Below are 21274 nucleotides of genomic sequence, written 5' to 3'. Positions count from 1 at the left end.
GACCTCTAGTCTTTCCCATTCTGTTGTTTTCCTCTATTTCTTTGCATTGATTGCTGAGGAAGGCTTTCTTATCTCTCCTTGCTATTCTTTGGAACTATGCATTCAAATGGGAATATCTTTCCTTTTCTCCTTTGCCTTTCACTTCTCTTCTTTTCATAGCTGTTTGTAAGTCCTCCTCAGACAACCATTTTGCCTTTTTGGATTTCTTTTTCTTGGGGATGATCTTGATTCCTGCCTCCTGTATAATGTCACGAACCTCTGTCCATCATTCTTCAGGCACTCTGCCTATCAGATCTAATCCCTTGAATCTGTTTGTCACTTCCACTGTAAGGGACTTGATTTAGGTCATACCTGAATGGTCTAGTGGTTTTCCCTACTTTCTTTAATATAAGTCTGAATTTGGCAATAAGGAGTTCATGAGCTGAGCCACAGTCAGCTCCTGGTCTTGTTTTTGCTGATTGCATAGAGCTTCTCCATCTTTGGCTGCAAAGAATATAATCAATCTGATTTTGGTATTGACCATCTGGTGATATCCATGTGTAGAGTCTCCTCTTGTGTTGTTGGAAGAGGGTGTTTTCTATGACCAGTGCATTCTCTTGGCAAAACTCTGTTAGCCTTTGCGCTGCTTCATTCTGTACCCCAAGGCAAATTTGCCCATTACTCCAGGTATTTCTGACTCCCTGCTTTTGCATTCTAGTCCCCTATGATGAAAAGCACATCTGTTTTGGGTGTTAACTCTAGAAAGTCTTGTAGGTCTTCACAGAGCCATTCAACTTCAGCTTCTTCAGCATTATTGGTTAGGGCATGGACTTGGATTACCGTGATATTGAATGGTTTGCCTTGGAAATGAACAGAGATCATTCTGTTGTTTTTGAGATTGCATCCAAGTACTGCATTTTGGACTCTTTTGCTGACTATGATGGCTACTCCATTTCTTCTAAGGGATTCTTGCTCACAGTAGTAGATATAATGGTCATCTGAGTTAAATTCACCCATTCCAGTCCATCTTAGTTCACTGGTTCCTCAAATGTCAATGATCACTCTTGCCATCTCCTGTTTGACCACTTCCAATTTGCCTTGATTCATGGACCTAACATTCCAGGTTCCTATGCAATGTTGCTGACTTTACTTCCATCACCAGTCACATCCACAACTGGGTGCTGTTTTTCTTTGGCTCCATCTCTTCATTCTTTCTGGAGTTATTTCTCCATGGATCTCCAGTAGCATATTGGGCACCTAACGACCTGGGGAGTTCATCTTTCAGTGTCCTATCTTTTTCCCTTTTCATACTGTCCATGGGATTCTCAAGGCAAGAATACTGAAGTGGTTTGCCATTCCCTTCTCCAGTGGACCATGTTTTGTCAGAAATCTCCACCAGGACCTGTCTGTCTTGGGTGGCCCTACATGGCATAGCTCATCGTTTCATTGAGTTAGACAAGGCTGTGGTCCATGTGATCAGATTAGTTAATTTTCTGTGACTGTGGTTTTCAATCTGTCTGCCCTCTGATGGAGAAGGATAAGAGGCTTATGGAAGCTTCCTGATGGGAGAGACAGGCTGAGGGAGAAACTGGGTCTTGTTCTCATGGGCGGGGCCATGCTCGGTAAACGTTTAATCCAATTTTCTGTTGAAGGGCGGGGCGTGTTCCCTCCCTGTTATTTGACCTGAGGCCAAACTATGATGGAGGTAATGAAGGTAATGGCGCCCTCCTTCAGAAGGTCCCTTGGACGCACTGCTGCACTCAGAGCCCCCCACCCTGCAGCAGGCCACTGCTGACCCACGCCCCCACCAGAGACTCCTGGACACTCCCGTCAAGTCTGGGTCAGTCTCTTGTGTGGTCACTGCTCCTTTCTCCTGGGTTCTGGTGTGCACAATGTTCTGTTTGTGCCCTCCCAGAGTCTGTTTCCCCAGTCCTGTGTAAAACTGAAGTAGCTCAGACATGTCCGACTTTTTGAGACCCCATAGACTGTAACCTACCAGGCTCCTCTGTCTATGGGATTTTCCAGGCAAGAGTACTGGAGTGGGTTGCCATTTCCTTCTCCAGGGGATCTTCCTGACCCAAGGATCGAGCCTGGGTCTCCCGCATTGCAGGCAGACACTTTACCATCTGAGCCACCCTTCCATGCTTCTTAACTCTTAAGTCCTGTTAACAGTCCATCCAGAGCTCTTAGGAATACTCTGCCTTGTAGGGGAAACTGAACTCAAACTTCATGATCCTATAGAGTGTAACATAACTCTACAGAATGTAACTTTATAGAAAGTAACATGACTTTGTAGAACATAGCTGATTTTCCCAGGTAGACTGGCCTGGAACCTGTATCATTTTGCAATGTTTTTCCCCAGTATGGGGAAATAGGAATTTATGCAAAAATAGCTATTGAGGAATGCACTGATATAAATGCAATACGATCCAGATTTCTGTTTTCCATCCCCCCCCCCAGATTTCTCTTTTAAAATGAGAAATAACATTATTTCACTTGCCTTATTCATTAATAAAAAACAATATTTTCAGGCATGACGGTAGCTTCAAATTGTAGTCTCTATGCTGCTGTCTGCCATACAGAGGCCAGGCTGATTTGGAGTGTGTGTGTAGGATTAGTCTTTCTGCATGCAATAAAATGTTTTAGTACTAATAAGTCTGGAGAGCATCTATATGTGTACTGTAAGTAGATGACCAACTTGGCTTGGCTTGCCTGGAATTTTCCTGATTTTAAAATGAAAAGTCCTACATTCAGGGAAACCCTTCAGTTTTAGACAAATGAGTATGGTTGTTCATCCTAGACTTAGGGTTGCTGTGAACCTGCTCCTCTTCCCAGCTGTCCCCTCTTTCACAGGCTATAATAGGGCTGATTGTACACGATTTCAAATCCATTCCTTTGAGTCAAAACATTGTCCCATATTAAAATGTAAGCATCTTTGAGAGAGGTGACCCATTAAAGTACTAAAGCTGGAAGCAGCATTCTACACAGCTAATCACTTCCTCCTCGAAGCAATTGTCTTCTTCCTCATGGAAATGCAAATTAAGATCACAACAAGATAGCATTTTATGTTTACTAAATGTAAAAAATAGAGAAGGCAAAAAATAAAGAAGTCTGACAATACCAAGTGTTGACAAGGACATGGAACACTAGGAATTTTATTTACTGCTGGTGGGTACATAGGAGCCCACCAATAATTGAAAAATAGTTATCATATAAACATTCTCTTATAAAGTTGAACATGTGCAAACTGAAGTTAGTTTCACTTTAAGATGCCCTAGAGAAACTCTTATACTTGGGCCTTAGGAATCATTCACAAGAATTTCACAGTAAAAAAGATATTGGATACCACCTAAGTGATAACAATTAGGAGAATGAATAAATGAATTACGGAGTACTTATATAGGAGACAGGGCTTTCCGGGTAGCTCAGCTGGTAAAGAATCCACCTGCAATGCAGGAGACCTGGGTTCCATTGCTGGGTTGGGAAGAGCCCCTGGAGGAGGGCATGGCAACCCACTCCAGTATTCTTGCCTGGAGAATCCCCATGGACAGAGGAGCCTGGTGGGCTACATGTGGTGGCAAAGAGTCAGACATAGCTGAAACCACTGAGCACACACACAGGAGACAATATGGAGAGTTCAGGAAAAGCTCCCAGGAACATAATCCATTAACAGTCCATCCTCTTTCCTTTCTCATTATTATGTCCAACTTTTTGGCCTCAGCTCTATGTTCATCTCTCTTTCCTCCAAAAATCAAACTCACATCAACCAACTCAGATTGGAAAGCTCATCCACATCTACTGCATTGCCCCTTCTGGAAAGTCTGAATTTTAACCTGGGCCTCCTGATAGCAAGTGAACCACTGCTCTACTGGTGTGGCTACCATTATTAGAGCAGGGAAATGTTCCCAACTGGGAGTGAGAAGGGCTCCCCTAGATCCCCCAAGGAAGGCCTCTGACCACCACTGCGGAGGAAAGAACAGAGATTATTCACTTAAAGTGCTTAGCACAGTACCTGGCTCATATAAGAACTTGACAAAAACTTAACGTCATTCAAACTAATAAGATGTTCATTTCTCTTAGTTTCCCTTTACCTCCACTTTATTATTTTCCTTTCTATGAAGACTCTTTTCCTAGGCAAAATGTCCAAAGACATCTTGGTTTGCTTTTCCACGTTCTGCTCCAATATGTTCCAATTACACCATCTATGTATGCCACTTTCCAAATCATGGAGGTAGCACAGAGATGCAGCCAGGGCCCTAGTCGGGATGTATTCAGGGGAACTGAGGGTCCTCTTTGAGCATCAAAAAAGCAAATAGTAACTCTATATGCTTTTCAAACCATAAATATTCTTTGGCTTCATTTGTTCCTTTTCTGATACCCATACTGTGTGCAAAACGTTTAGCACCGTGATGTGTCTCCTGTAGCTTCTTAGTGAGAGTTCTTTTTTCTTTTTTTGTAGTTCTTCCACTACCTACCATATTTTTAATCTATTTAATAACAAGTCTTGCAGATTCTCAGGATTATTATGGGGAAAATAAGGCAAAATAATTCTAATCTTCATGTAAAGTGAACATAAACATTGAATCATATGCCCACAAACTCTCTGACAAATGTATTAAAGCATCAAAATCCTGTCTTTGCTTGAGGCCTTACCAAACAAGGTAGAATATTTGCAAATCATATACCCCTCAAGGGGTTAATATCCAAAATATATAAGGAGCACATACAACTCAATGTAAAAAATGTGATTAAAAAGTGGTCAGAGGACCTAAATAGACATTTTTTTCCAAGAAGACACACAGCTGGCCATCAGGCATATGAAAAGATGCTCAACATCAATAATCATCAGGGAAATGCAAATCAAAACCACAATGAGATAACACCTAATGCCCATTAGAATAACTGGTATCAAAAAGGCAAGAAACAGCAAGTGTTGGAGAGGATGTGGAGAAAAACTCTTGTGCGCTGTTGGTGGGAATGTATATTGGTGCAGGCACTATGGAAAACAGTATGGAGCTTCCTCAAATGAAATAGAAGTAGCAATCCACTTCTGGGTATATATCCGAAGAATATGAAAATTTTTACATTTCTTAAGCAGCTGTGTCACCTCAGGCAGGTTATTGCAACACAAAGTGCAGTGCAGGTTGCTAGAAGTTGGTGTCCTTATCTATTTATCAATCTACTTATTAAAGTATAGTTGATTTGTGATATTATATTAGTTTAATATATGCTCTTCAGGGGTAGAGCATAATGATTCAGTAGCTTTAGAATATTTTATACTCTGTTATAAATTATTACAAGGTAATGGCCATAGTCCCTGCACTATACAATGGATCCTTGTTGCTTATATATTATATATATATATATATATATATATCTATTATATATATATATATAGTAATTCGTATCTGTTAACCCCATACTTCTAATTTATCCTTCCCCGCTTCCCTATCCCCTTTGGTAACCATTAATTTGTTTTCTATGTTTGTGACAAAAGTTGGTTTTGAAGTAGTTAAGCTGATCTGTCCACAGAGATCAGCATTAGAGAAAGTAGTCACTCTCCAACCTATTACTCATGTTTCAGGATTGAGACAAAGATAATCCTTACTGAATTTAGAAATCAAAATGTGATTATAGCTTTCTAATAGTATAAATATTTATAGGAGTATAACGCATATTTCAAATGGCTAAAACACTGAATGTCTTTTTTTGTTAGATGAGGAAGAAAAATGCAGGGCTCAGTAACTCTATCTTGAGAAAACAGCTAAATTCCCCAAGGGCATGCAGAGCACATGTATAAAAACACACTCATACACACATACACCATCATCTTTTTCTTTGAACACTCATAACTGATATACTCAGAAATAGCTATTCACTTGGACTTTCAATCCATTTTGAGTTTATTTTTGTGTATGGTGTTAGAAAGTGTTCTAGTTTCATTCTTTTACAAGTGGTTGACCAGTTTTCCCAGCACCACTTGTTAAAGAGGTTGTCTTTTTTCCATTGTATATCCTTGCCTCCTTTGGCGAAGATAAGGTGTCCATAGGTTCGTGGATTTATCTCTGGGCTTTCTATTCTGTTCCATTGATCTATATTTCTGTCTTTGTGCCAGTACCATACTGTCTTGATGACTGTGGCTTTGTAGTAGATCACTTGGACTTTCAGCATGTGCAAAATTACTCATCCATTGGGCCAGTTACAACTACACTTTATAATATTTCTAACTCAGAACTTTAGAAATTATTGAATTACCCACCATACAATAGCATTATTAGCTGGCTCAGGAAGATGATGAGCTGTCTAGAGTTATCTCTTGGTTTACTGAGGAAAACACTTAAATCTAGAGGACAGAAGACCAGACCTTCAATTTTGGCTCTTCTATTCACTAATCCTGTGAACTTGAATAAGTGTTTCATTGTTTCATACTTCTAGACAGAAATAATAGGAGTATTCTTTACCTCTTAGAATTGCTTTAAGGATATATGGAAATAACCAATGTCACCAACCAGACCACCTTACTTGCCTCCTGTGAAACCTGTATGCAGGTCAAGAGACAACAGTTAGAACCAGACATGGAACAAGGGACTGGTACCAAATCAGGAAAGGAGTACATCAAGGCTGTATATTGTCACCCTGCTTATTTAACTTATATGCAGAGTACATAATTCGAAATGCCAGGCTAGATGAAGCACAATGTGGAATTAAGGTTGCTGGGAGACATATCAATAACCTTAGATATGCAGATGACACCACCTTAATAGCAGAAAGCAAAGAGGAACTAAAGAACCTCTTGAGGAAGGTGAAAGAGAGTGAAAAAGCTGGCTTAAAATTCAACATTCAAAAAATGAAGGCATCCGGTCCCATCACGTCATGGCAGATAGATGGGGAAACAATGGAAACAGTGAGAGATTTTATTTTGGGGCGGCTCCAAAATCACCACAGATGGTGACTGCAGCCATGAAATTAAAAGATGTTTGCTCCTTAGAAAAAAAGCTATGTCAAACTTAGACAGAATATTAAAAAGCAGAGACATTATTTTGCTGATGAAGATCCATGTAGTCAAAGCTATGTTTTTTCCAGTAGTCATGTATGGATGTGAGAGTTGGACCATAAAGAAGGTTGAGCACTGAAGAATTGATGCTTTTGAACTGTGGTGTTGGAGAAGACTCTTGAGAGTCCCTTGGACTGCAAGGAGATCCAACCTGTCAATCCTAAAGGAAATCAGTCCTGAATATTCATTGGAAGGACTGATGCTGAAGCTGAAGCTCCAATACTTTGGCCACCTGATGCGAAGAACTGACTCATTTGAAAAGACCCTGATGCTGTGAAAGACTGAGGGCAGGAGAAGAAGGGGATGACAGAGGATGAGATGGTTGGATGGCATCATTGACTCAATCAACATGAGTTTGAGCAAACTCCAGCAGACAGTGAAGGACAGGGAGGCCTAGTGTGCTGCCGTCTAAGGGGTTGCAAAGAGTTGGACATGACTGAGGGACTGAACAACAAAAGTCTAAAATCAGATGATTTAAAAATTTTCTTCATAGAATACCTATTTCTTAATTTTCTGAGTTTTGTTTTTGTTGTAAAGGAGATGTGTTATTCACTTTAATTTTCTCAAAGATTATTGCTGAGATAGCTATTTTTCTTTAATAAATATTACATTTTAACAAATTTATTTTGTCATTTATTAAGGCAAATATATAATACTTCCCTTTGACCAATTAATTTGATAAAATAAAATAACAATTTCCTGATAACTTACTAACCTTATTTGCTGGAAAAGTCATGCTCAAAAAATAAAACATTGCTATTTTAACATAATTTTGAATTTTTGGTGTGAATCTTGTATCTATAGTTTGTAATGGAATTAAGCTGAATGTTTATTTTTGTATCTTACATTTACATTTAGATCATAGAAATTAGCAAGTTGTCCATATGGTTCTGAGCTCATTAAAAGCTTATGAAGTATTTAAAAGAAACTGCACAGATTTTGATTACATTGCCTTTTATAAATGTAACTTTTTAGCAGTATTTTCATTCCTCTCCTCTCAAGCTTCATCAGTGTGATTTATTTACAGGTTTGCAGAAAATAGTGCATTTTATCTTACACTCAAATATGTGTTTAGGCCTGGTTTTGCTTTCTCTTTCCCAGTAAGTTCAGCTACCTCTGGAAACTTATCATGACGGCACAGAAGACTCCCACGTTTGGTAGCCCTATCTTTTTCAGGTATACTTTCGCCTCCTAATTAGGGATTGCCATATGTATTGCCCCTGACTGTCCATGGTGGCTGCTGCCTCCCATTTGTCTCTATCTGTGCAACATCTACCAGTAGTGAAATTTGTGGCAGTCTTATGACAACCTTTCTAGTTTCTACATCAATGTAGGCTTTTTTTCCTCCTTCTTCTGTAGCTTTTTTTCTGAGAGTCAGAGTTAAAGTCTTGTTTTCATGCAACCCTTTCCCCCTAAAACGTCAATGCACTTTTCATTATTGAATTAACTGCTTTCCATCAACATTGGTGACAACACCAGGAATGCTGAGCTGTATAAATGTAATGGGTGTCAGGGAGGAGATTAATCATAGCAGCTAGCATAAACAATCCTGGAACCACAAATATGCTGACACCCTTTTGGCCGAGGACTTGAGCAGCTTGGCAAAGAAGCTACCTTTTTTTTCCACACTATTTCACATTTGTGAAATAATGAAGAATGTGGAAAATCAGGGAGTAACACCACAGGTACTTTTTCTAGTATTCTTTCTTTCCTTTTTGTTCTCTATCAATTAGTTGATTCTTAATTTTCAATATTGGTAATGAAAGTAAAAAAATGTATAAAAATAAAAATTTCAAGTAAGATGATGAGTCATGACATACAAAAGACCAAATACTATAAATAAAGACAGTCTTCTGTTATCATTGGTTTTAATGAGAATTATATTAGAGTTAATATATCCACATTCATATACATTTCCACAAAATCTTCAGGCAATTAGAGTCATTGAGTGATGCTCTTTTCTGACATAGCTTCCCTTTCCAGAACTACTGATGATATTTGGAATCCAGAATAGCCACATCTTACTTCATGCTAAAGCTTTACCACAAAGTTATGTGTAAAAACATTTAATTAACAGAAAATGATATATAACCAATATTATAAATGATTCAAGGAAGCCAAAATTCCCCAGGCTATCTAAATCTCATTCTTTGGGGGTATAGTTCTCATTTTTCATCCTTATTTCTTGGCCATGTTGGTGACTCTCTGATGAAGAGTCCTCATTCATCTTCCTAGTCCTGGGGGATATTGCCTATAGCCCTACAGGACCATGGCAACTTCACAGCCCGTATAGCATCCTCAAGAGTGCACTTGGGTCCAAATAACTTTGAAAATTACTGAATTTGCATTTTGCAAAGCCAAACATTCCATATTTATACTTTCTTTTCTTTTTACTGTGCTTTTTTTCTCCACCAAGAAGAATCACTTTTGGTTACCCATGAAATTTTTTTTTCCCTCACTCCATCATTATATAAGTTCCTATGTAGTATCATAGTTTCACTAGAGGAGCCACAGCTACTAACTTGCTAAAATTATGGCAGGAATCAATTGTAAATTATGACAATATTGCATTAATAATAGCCCAAGTCTTCACTTTCATGAATGCTAGAACGTTAGAATAACATTCTGTAGTTGCAGACTGTAGACATAAACAGTGATGGCTGAGGACATTAAACCTGTCCCTGCAGGGGTCTAAGGATATAGCTAGAAGTGGCTTACTTATGAAGTTTACTATTTTATCTTACTAGTCAGCTATGAGAAGCCACTGGAGTAATCAATTTTCATAGCAGTTTAGCTAACAACACTATTATTTACATATGCACACACACATATATTCACATCACATTGTGGAAACATGTTTAATGACACATGAAAATAATAGAAAATTTTTTATGATATGGTAAATGAATTACAAGATACATATACTAATTTACAGATTACAAGATAAATATACTAATGACTCAAATTATGAAAATTCAACCCCACTCCCAATAAGAGACTTGCATTTTTAATTTTCAGTTCAGTTCAGTTCAGTCACTCAGTCGTGTCCGACTCTTTGCGACCCCATGGACTTCAGCACACCAAGCCTCCCTGTCCTTCACCATCTCCTGGAGCTTGCTCAAACTCATGTCCATCAAGTCAGAGATTCCATCCAAACATCTCATCCTCTGTCGTCCTCTTCTCCTCCTGCCTACAAACTTTCCCAGCATCAGGGTCTTTTCAAATGAGTCAGTTCTTTGCATCAGGTGGACAAAATATTGGATCTTCAGCTTCAGCATCAGTCCTTCCAGTGAATATTCAGGACTGATTTCCTTTAGGATGGACTGGTTGGATCTCCTTGCAGTTCAAGGGACTCTCAAGAGTCTTCTCCAACACCACAGTTCAAAAGCATCAATTCTTTGGTGCTCAGCTTTCTTTATAGTCAACTCTCACATCCATACATGACTACTGGAAAAACCATAGCTTTGACTAGATGGAACTTTGTTGGCAAAGTAATGTCTCTGCTTTTTAATATGCTATCTAGGTTGGTCATAACTTTTCTTCCAAGGAGCAAGTGTCTTTTAATTTCATGGCTGCAGTCACCATCTGTGGTGATTTTGGAGGCCCCCAAAATAAAGTCTGTCACTGTTTCCACTGTTTCCCCATTTATTTGCCATGAAGTGATGGGACCAGATGCCATGATCTTAGTTTTCTAAATGTTGAGTTTTAAGCTGGCTTTTTCACTCTCCTCTTTCACTTTCACCAAGAAGCTCTTCAGTTCTTCTTTGCTTTCTGCCATAAGGGTGGTGTCATCTGCATATCTGAGGTTATTGATATTCCTCCCAGCAATCTTGATTCCAGCTTGTGCTTCCTCCAGCCCAGCATTTCTCATGATGTACTCTGCATGTAAGTTAAATAAGCAGAGGGACAATATATAGACTTGATGTACTCCTTTCCCGATTTGGAACCAGTCTGTTGTTTCATGTTCAGTTCTAACTGTTGCTTCTTGACCTGCATATAGATTTCTCAGGAGGCAGGTCAGGTGGTCTGGTATTCCCATCTCTTGAAGAATTTTCCACAGTTTATTGTGGTCCACACAGTCAAAGGCTTTGGAATAGTCAATAAAGTAGAAGTAGATGTTTTTCTGGAACTCTCTTGCTTTTTTGATGATCCAGCAGATGTTGGCAATTTGATCTCTGGTTCTTCTGTCTTTTCTAAACTGGAAAAGTTTTCATTCCAATCTCAAAGAAAGGCAATACCAAAGAATGCTCAAACTACCGTGCAATTGTACTTGTCTCACACGCTAGCTAAGTAAAATTTTAACTTTAGTGGGCAAAAATCTAAAATCTTGATAATATAGTCTGTTGAGGCTGTGGACTTTCACACATTTCTGGTTGGAGTGTAAATTAGTATGGGGGACAACTATATACATTTGACTTAACAATTTCATTTTGGGGGTTTTTATGATCCACATAGCCTTACGTGATTATTCATGGCAGCACTTCAACAGCAAAAGGCTGGAGGCAATCCTAAGTCCACCAAAAGTTATTGGTTACATAATATTGTACACTTATAACATGGAATACTGTATAGCTGAAAAGAGAATTTGTTGTCGTTGTTCAGTTGCTCGGTCGTGTCCGACTCTTTGTGACCTGGTGGACTGCAGCACACCAGGCTTCCTTGTCCTTCACCATCTCCTGGAGCTTGCTCAAACTCATGTCCATTAAATCACTGATGCCATCCAACCATCTCATCCTTTGTCATCCTCTTCTCCTCCTGCCTTCTATCTTTCCCTTTATTACAGTCTTTTCCAGTGAATTGGCTCTTCACATCCAGTAGCCAAAGTATTGGAGCTTCAGCTTCAGTATCAGTCCTTCCAATGATCATTCAGGATTGATTTCCTTTAGGATTGACTCTTTTGGTCTCCCTGCTGTCCAAGGGCTCTCAAGAGTCTTCTCCGACACCACAGTTCAAAAGCATCATGTCTATGTATGGCAAAAACCACTACAATATTGTAAAGTAATTAGCCTCGAACTAATGAAAATAAATGGAAAAAAAAAATTATGCCATAAGCCACATCAGTGATATAGAAAATTTACTTCTGGATAGAAATTTTTATTAAAAATTAATATGAGGATGAATCAGAATATTGCATAAATTACATTTTACACAAATATAATTTTGTCTGCAATAAAAATTAATATTTCAGAGACCAAAAAAAAAAACAAAAAAACAAAAGCATCAATTCTTTGGTGCTCAGCCATCTTTATGGTCCAACTCTCACACTGACACATGACTACTGGAAAAACCATAGCTTTGACAATATGGACCTTTGTCGGCAAAAAAATGTTTCTGGTTTTTAAAACACTGTCTAGGTTTGCCATAGCTTTTATTCCAAGCAAGCATCTTTTAATTTCATGGCTGTATGCACTGCCTGCAGTGATTTTGGAGCTCAAGAAAACAAAGTGTATCACTGTTTCCATTGTTTCCTCATCTATTTGCCAGGAAGTGATGGGACCAGATGCCATAATCTTCGTTTTGTGAAGGTTGAGTTTTAAGGCAGCTTTTTCACTTTCCTCTTTTACCTTCATAAAGAGGATTTTTAGTTCCTTTTCTCTTTCTGCCATTAAAGAGGTGTCATCTGAATGTCTGAGGTTATTCATATTTTTCCCGGCAATCTTGATTCCAGCTTGTGCTCCATCCAGCCCAGTATTTCACATGATGTATTTTGTATATAAGGTAAATAAGCAGGCTGACAATATACAGCCTTGACATACCCCTTTCCCAATTTGGAACCAGTTCCTGTCTTGTTTTAACTATTGCTTCTTGACCTGCATACAGGTTTCTCAGGAGGCAGGTAAGGTGGTCTGGTATTCCCATCTCTTGAAGAATTTTCCACAGTTTGTTGTGATCGACACAGTCAAAGGCTTTAATAGTCAATGAAGCAGAAGTAGATGCTTTTTTGGAACTCTTTTGCTTTTCCTATGATCCAATGGATATTGGCAATTTAGAAGCTCTTTATGAACTCTTATGGAAAGATCTCTAAGATGTATTAAGTTAAATAAAAAGTAGGGTACAGAACAATATAAATAATAAGCTTGATTTGTGTTACAAAAATGGCAACAATCTATATTTGTGTTGACCTGTATGTACACAAGACACTTCAAAAGAAACTAAGAACAATAATTCCCTGGATGGAAATTCATCAAAATGTCTGAGCCTTTATGAATGATGGGAATATGGGTAATTAAAGAAATTGTTAGAGTTTTCAGCATACTCTGTAGTTTACTTGTAAAGTTTTAAATGATTTCCAAAGAAGATTAACCAAGTTTATGTGTAACATTTTGTAATCCAGATGTATGTGCTTATGAATAACAGCAGCAGGGGATGAGTACTATGGAGAGCCTATGGGCTTGTTCTCTTATTAACATTGTCACATCCCTCCAGGCTCAATAATTTGTTTTAAAACCCTTAGACCAGTTGGAAAAATTCCAAATCACTGCAACACAGGAGTCAGCAAGGCAAAAGGCAAGTACACACGAGAGTGCGTGGGCCCACAGGCCCCTCGGCTCATCCAGAGATGAGCACCTATGATTGTCACTCCCGGGCAAAGCCCACACCTTAGAAGAAGTTTCTTATGGAGGGAATTTTGGGGTTATCCCCAAGGAAGCAGTTTCTTGAGAGTTTGTAAAAGCAACAGCCTTTAAATAGCATTCAATTTTAAGTTAAATAAAAATGAAACATACATTCCATAGGACTTCCTTTGTGTTCCAGTGGCTAAGACTGCTATGATCCCAACGCAGGGGGCCCAGGTTCAATCCCTGGTCAGGGAACTAGATCCCACATGCTGCAACTAAGAGTTTGCCTGCTGCAACTAAAGATCTCGCATACTGCAACTAAAGATTTATGCTGCCAAATAAATAAATATTTAAAAAAATGAAACATACATTCCAGAAAAAGTGCATAAACCAAACTTCCTGGTATTATGAGTAATTTTAAAGCAAACGCTCATGCTACTACCTGTCGCTGAACTGAAGAAATATGCCATTTCCCCAGAAGCACTTCTATGTGTCTCTTCTTGATCATATTCCTTTCCTTCCCTTGAGAGATAATCATAGTCTTCACTTTCATGGTGACTACTTCTTTGCTTGAAGTTGTAGTATTACTACCTATTTATGGAATTAATAGTTTCTTCTTTTCTAAATACCACAAAATGTTTTCCAATGTGGCTTTATGCTTCTAGCAGTCTACAATAGGTTCTTCACCAAAAGTTCTAAACGCTTAGCTTAGTCAGACTTCTGAACATTTGTGTCTAATGAGTAGGCAGGAAGGTTTCATTATGGTTTTAACTTGCATTTCATTGGTGACAATTGAAGTTTTGTGCCTCCTTATAAATTAGTTGGTCATTTAGATATCTCTTTTTGTGAGGCACATGTTCAACACTTTTGCCCATTCTTTTATAGGGTTATCTTTCTTTAAAAGTGCCTAATTTAATCCATGTATTAATAAGAGTCTAAATGATAAATGATCAGGGTTAGCGGTTAACCATGCAGCCAGAAGGCAAATGTAGCAAACCAAGATTTTCACAAAATCTTTTAGTATAATTATCTGACAGAAGTTATTCATCAGACAAGATGGGCCTAAATATTTGCCCACCACACCGTCTGCTGCCTGTCTGCCACCATCTGCCAATGACATGTACTCAGATCAGTGAGTGATGCTAACTGCAGTAGATAACATTCACTAGATTCTTTGCAACGTGCGAGGCACTAGCTAAGCACGTATCTTAATTACTTCTCTTAACACCTTTATATGGACTATACTATTAGTCTTAGAAGCTTGAATAACTTGACCATTATAACCCAATTTGAGAGTGATGTAGCTGGGAGTTGATCCCTCATTTAACTGGAGCCTATCCTCTTACCCTAATTATTACTTTGTCTCAGAGCAAAGTTTCCTTCAGGTTTCAAGTTTGGAATTATCATGTATTGTGGAAATTGCAATCATTAGTTTTAATAGAAGTGTAAAGAATATAACTATGTGCTTAGTTTAGAACCGGTAAAATTTAAGTTGCCTAAAAATATATCGTAATGCATTATGGCAGATACTGACAAAAACAAAATAGGTTGGCATAAAGCTTACACTTATGTTTGTAAGACAATATGTGCATGGCAAATATGGACTCTTTCAACTTGTTACTGCATCTGTAAACATTTTATACATCTTGAATAGATAAAATCAGATTCTCTTAATCTAGGCTCATATTTTAGTTTAAAATTATCAAATAACCAATAGCAGCAAACCTAACCATGAGTCCAATAGCAGTTACCCTAAATTCTTAAAAGGTCACTTGAAAGGGTGGTCTAAAACGTTGAGTCTCAGAGGGACTTTCTATTCATGAGTAAGCATAAAACAGCAAAGTGTTTAAAGGCAAAACACTAAACACTACTGTTTCTTGGATGAGATCATAGACATCTATGAGAAAAGAAACCTTTATTTCCAAGTTAAAATTTGAGTTTGTTAGAAGACAGAAGAACTGTGCTTATTTGAAACAAAAGTTGCAGGAAGGTGATCAGACTTTGAGAAGATCACAAGAGCTAAGAACTGAGGTCCAGTTCATGACGTTGATGGCAATTTCTGACGCAGTTTGTATAAAGAGCTTTGTTTCAGAGGGCCACCCCACCTTGGAGGGAACCGTCTGGCGTGAACATGTTCATGGGTCCCGAACAGCTTGTAAAGCTGTGTTCTTTCTCCTGCTGGGACTCTGCTCAGGCTGGTAGTTTCATTTGAAAGAAAAATGTTCACTGTCTCCTAGGCTGAGAGTTAATCCTCCCACTGCTTGATCAATTAAATCCCACTGCCTGTGTCTGGAAGGCAAAGTCTGAGCTTTATATATTGCTTTCTGGTAAGCCACGTTTCAGTGTCCCATGGAACAGGAACAGTGTTCCATGGAACAGCAGTATACCTCTGTGTGCAACAGGCTTTTGGACCCTCAATATAGGAGGCCAACAGGAGCAGTGTTTCATTTTACCATTCAAGAAGTTCAAAGGTCTATAATGATTATACTACCTAATGAATTTGTTTCAATAAAAATATCTTGCATATGGCACTGAATAGCTTACAAAGTGAGAATATATTATCTTGTTTGCTGTTCAAAATGATTGTTTACTGGAAGTAGCACTTTATTATGTTCCATTTAACAACCAGGGGAGACTGTGATCTTGCCCAGGGTCACATAGCTAGTAACTGGCAATCTTGTAATTAAACCCAGATCTTCTGGATCCTAACCAGTGGTCTCTTACAATTCCCTTAATAAACCCAAGATTGGAAAATTATAGAGGTCTTTCAATAGAAATCACATTATCAATGTGCTTTGAGTCCAGAAAACTGGTGTAATATAAATGTCATATTGCTGCTCACTTGGAACAAAACAAAGAAAAGGCCATTTTAATGTTGCCTCTAAGACAAGAACTCTTGGAAAAATATGCCAGAATAGCTTCAAAAAACCCTAAATGTGACCAGTCAAGTCCCTGGAAGAGAAGTAGGTCTGCCTGTTTGGGACCTGTAACTCATATGGTCTCAATGTGCTAGCCTTGCCTTCCATGCATTTCACTTGCATAGGTATTTTTCCAGCTGAAAAATCCTGAAAGGTAGGTGTTTTGGTTTAGTTTTCCCCAGAGACAGATCTTGAGACAAATATTCAAGTGCAAATGACTTATGTGGAAGGAGAAACAAAAGTAGGGAGTGGATATCAAAGGCTGTGTCACTGAGCCAGCTATCACCAGGGTGACTGGAGCTTAATTGTAAGAGGAAACCCTGAACACAGTAAACACACACCCCACAGAGGCATCCCACCTGAAGGGTGAGGGAGCTGGCGTGTTCATATGCCAACTCCTATCAGTCATGTTTTGAGAACTGCTGGGAGTAAGGGTTGGTGTTAATTCCCTCACTCTCTGGCATGCTGTGCAAGAGGGCAAAGTGGCGTTCTATAGGCGAAGAAGAGATTTCAAGGCAAACAAATGCAGACATTGGCTGGGCAAAGTAATTGGTTTTTTAGCATTCATTTGGTTCATTGGCAGGAGGAAAATGGAAGTGCACCCCAATGACCCAGGTCTTATATTTTAAAACTTTTCATTCAAAGTCCAGAGCAGTATTTGAGACATAATTGTTCCCTCATAACTATGGACATACCATCCTGAAATCAGAGTGGTTGTGAGCAATACTTACAGATACAAATTAAATCCTAATCAACAAAAGACCATGGAAAGAAAGAAGGGAACAAGAGAGGGCAAAGAAGGCACTGGGAGTCATCTCTACTCACACTTTCTCATAAATCTTGTTGGGATGTTCTGGCCATTCGATCATGCACACCACTCTGTTGGGCATGGTCTCCGTGGTTGAATAGTAGCCCTGGGGGAAGGCCAGGAGGAGAGCCAGGATCCAGATGACACAGATGACCACCTTGGTGGCTGTGGCTGACAATCTGGGCTGGAGGGGGTGGATGATGGCCATGTACCTGGAATGGAGAAGAAAGGGCAAAATTCCAATTTGGTCACCAAGATCTGCATTAGTGATTATGCATTGTTCCTGCCCAGTGAAAAATTCCTTAGAAACCCTTTGAGTCCTGGTGATTTTTACGACTATTCTAACCTTAAGCTTTGTGATTTTTATGACATGGGTGCAAAAACCTGTAAGAAAAATCAGCCAGATATTTTAACATTTTAGAACCCATCTGGCAATATCCAAGGAGAGAAATTTTCATCCTTGTAACTCTAATGCTAGGCACATGATGCCCCAGTATAGGTTGGTGGTTTACAATAAAATCAGAAAAATAAGAACAATTTGTGAATTTATTCAACATAAAGTCTATCTTTATCTTTTTTAGATTAAGGAATAATTATGATAGAAATAGTAGTTTTTAAAGTCCTGGTATAACAATTTAAAAGGCTAGCAATCCTGTACAGGTCCATACAATTTGAAGGCAAGTGAATGTGTATGAATGAGAAAGCAGTGTCCTAAAGCCAACAAAAAGCAATAGTTCCTGGAGAAAACTTCACCAATTCAGTGTGTGGTTAAAAAAACGTATGCTTCATGAAAAGAAAGAGACTCTCTACCTTCTGAGACAGACACACTTTAGCATATTAAAGGCTAGGGTGGATGAAACCTGTTGCAGGAAGAGTGAAGGAAAATGAAGGATGACTTCAGGCCTGGAGACATTTCTCCATCTCTTGCTTGGGATTGAGCGTTGAATGGTGTCATCTGAAAGAGTGCCCAGGTCCAGATTTGTGTGTTGCTTTTCAAATTCAGCAGAGATTTTAGAAATAACAAATATTCCAATCAGCATTTCATATCAGTTATAATCATATCAGTTCTGCCTACTGCATTCAGAAAGTCAAATACCTTTTAAAAGAATAGGTTTAGCCCAGTCCCCTAACACTACTACCCTGAGCTATTGAGGTGTATGGTAGGCAGGGACCAAGCAGCTTGGGGTGGAACATAGCCCATGTCCCTTTTGGGGTGCTGCTCCCTTCCTGGAAGTCAGGAAGCTTGCTCTTGAGGGGGTGCTGGACTCAAAGTGGCCACTGTCGAGTACTCCTACCTCACTGGCCTAGATACAGAGTCCTCACAGGGGGAAGAGGAGGCATGCCTCACATCCTTTCCCATCCCTTTGTTACTATTTTATACTCTTAATACCCTCCAATAACTACTGTCTACACTGAAAAACAACTTCCTTTCTTGCAAATTTCATGGATCCATCCCTTTGAATTATGTCTTATACTGCTTTTGGGATTTAAGTATCCAAGAAAACCTCAGAATCATGCATTTAATTCTCTGACATGCAGGTGTTTCTGACTTCCATGGGACTGAAAAGTCAATGGAGACAGAAATGAGCAGACAAATAGAATAGCTGCCAGCTGGCTCCCTGTAATTCTCTTTTACAGTGTTTGGAATCTAGAATCTCTAGGCTGATCCAATTCCTTCTTTCCCCAAATCCCCACCTCTGATAACCACAAATCTTATCATTTTTTTCTCTGAGTTTGCTTTTGTTTGTTTTGAAGTATAATTGACCTACAACACTATGTTCATTCTTGGTATACAATGCTGTGATTGGATATTTCTGTGCACTTTAAAATGATAACCTTAAGAAATCTGGTTACAATGCGTCACATACAAATATATTGCATAATTATTGACTCCCCATGTCTCTACTCTTGTTTAAATATCACAGTCATTGTGCTCCTGCTTTGCCAAACACAAAGTGTCAGCATGACCCTGAAAACTTTATCACCTATTTGGGAAATAAAACTATGCCTTAACAAAAAGACAGGAAGGGGAGGTAGTCTTGAAGTCAGGAGAGGGTTGAATCAGAAAGAGACTTGCAAAAGATACTGTGGTGGAGGTGAGTAATAATCTATAAATCTCTGGGGATGTTTCCTTGGGTGAGTTGGTGGCTATAAAATCTGTCACTCAGCTGCCAACTACAGAGCATCAAAAGGGCAAAAACAACTCTCAACATGCAGTGAATCAAACATTGTCTGGCTGCTTCCAAGGGAGGTTCAGTGTACTGCAGAACTGATAACCTTCCATACTTGCGGTGGTATTCTAAAAAGAATCTCGGGAAGTCTTGAATTCTCTCTTGGTTCTGCCTCTTTTTTGCTGCTTGACAGCTTGGTTTCCTCTTAGGTCATGGAATGGTTGTGGCAACCCTGGAATCAGAGCCAACAGAGGTGGATTTGTGCAATTACTGTTGTCTCCTTTCGAATTTGGCCAATGGCTGAACCTGCATGGTCATGGCTAGTGTCTTTTTGAGTGTTTGCATTATTGTTGTAGAATTGTTTACTGAAGCATTTCCCAGAGGAAAGATCTTTCCTCTCTGAAGCTGGACCTGCAGCCATGAAGATGCCTGTCTCAGCTTCAGCATCTCCCAGGCTCCTGCTTTCACTGTGGCTGTGCATTCTCAGACTTCACAGGAGCTTAGGGAGAATGCATAAGGGAGAACGTAGTAATTACACTGTCCCTTTCAGATGTTATCTCAAATACAAAGTTTTAATTTACTTTTAACTCAGAACAAATGTTAAAACATAAGTGAATGTAATCTAATACTCATTCTCATGCCCAAACTGGTGATATACCACTCAGAATGTAATGTGACTGGGGCTTAGCGGGGATTGCATCAGCATATTGGTGCTGTAGCTCCAAAATAGGTGGCAGAAAGCCATATTTTATTTTTATTGCAAAAACTGCAATTTGGAAGCCCATTTCGGTTAACTCTGCCATTTCTTGAGTGTAGGAGATATTTCAGTGACAGATGAAAGTATTGTACATAGAAAGCCAGAGGAAAAAAAGATTAACTTTTAAAGTCAAACACATATATTTTCATTTGTATGAAATAGAGCTATTTATAAATCTCTCTCCTCTCCTTTCTTTTTTCCTTTATTCTTTCTCTTTCAATTCTCACTTCTGGGGCTTATGTGACAAACACACTTCTTTCTTAATTATCTCAAGTCTAGTACCACTTGGATGACTTGTCTGCAGATGGTTGCACATTTTCTTTCTAGCAGTCCATTTGTAGTTGGATTCTATTAACATATACTTATATATTTATTTGTAACCACCCTGAATAATTCTTGCTTATTCAGTTGTAAGTTATCACAGAGTAAGTGCTGCAAGCCCCAGGAAATTACATTCAATAAATATTTATTGATTGCATTGTGCTCATGAGACTACAAGGCAGTCAATGAAATGTCTTTCCAGTTTATGCATTAATCATCAGGCTGTCAGAGACTGTCCAGAGGCTGTGTGGGAGGTGGGTTGTGTTCTCCACTTCAGGTTGTTTCGGTCCCATGAGGGCCATCGGCTCTGATTTGAATTGTATGTGGCCTCTCAGATGAAAACTTGAGGTTCTATCTTCCTTTTGCATGATTTTGCTTATAAAAAGAATTCTCCGTCTAACCCCTTAAATCTGGCAAAATATAAGTTTGCATATCTTAAAAATCACAGAGTGAAACAACCTTATTATTAGAAAGGATTCTTCTAACAAGCTGCAGTATCATCATAACTGTCTCCTATGCTAGCCCTTAGTCATTTGGCAAAGAGAAGGTTTTTCCTTTGCTCAGAGATCTGTCTTACCAGGTCCTTCTTCTACACTATCCCCTCCAATTTTGGTCCTTGCCCTCCTTATTCCCACGCACTTCTTCCTGTGATGGTCCAAGTTTGTTTTTAAGGGACTGCATCTCCCTGGGTTCAAATGACCAGAACGAG

At 38.9% G+C, this 21274-nt stretch overlaps 1 protein-coding gene across 1 annotated transcript in view; it reads right to left on the bottom strand.

Moving 5' to 3' along the window:
• Positions 1–21274, bottom strand: part of TACR1 (tachykinin receptor 1) — a 163461-nt gene that overhangs the window by 46888 nt on the left and 95299 nt on the right. The window contains exon 2 of the mRNA XM_043468067.1: positions 17334–17528. Within this exon, the coding sequence (XP_043324002.1) occupies positions 17334–17528 (195 nt within the window). The remainder of the gene's footprint in view (positions 1–17333; positions 17529–21274) is intronic.

The sequence above is a fragment of the Cervus canadensis genome, chromosome 5 (assembly GCF_019320065.1).
Source record: "Cervus canadensis isolate Bull #8, Minnesota chromosome 5, ASM1932006v1, whole genome shotgun sequence".
Lineage (NCBI taxonomy): Eukaryota > Metazoa > Chordata > Mammalia > Artiodactyla > Cervidae > Cervus > Cervus canadensis.
Note: the sequence above shows the minus strand (reverse complement) of the source record. Positions and strands in the feature narration are given on the sequence as shown.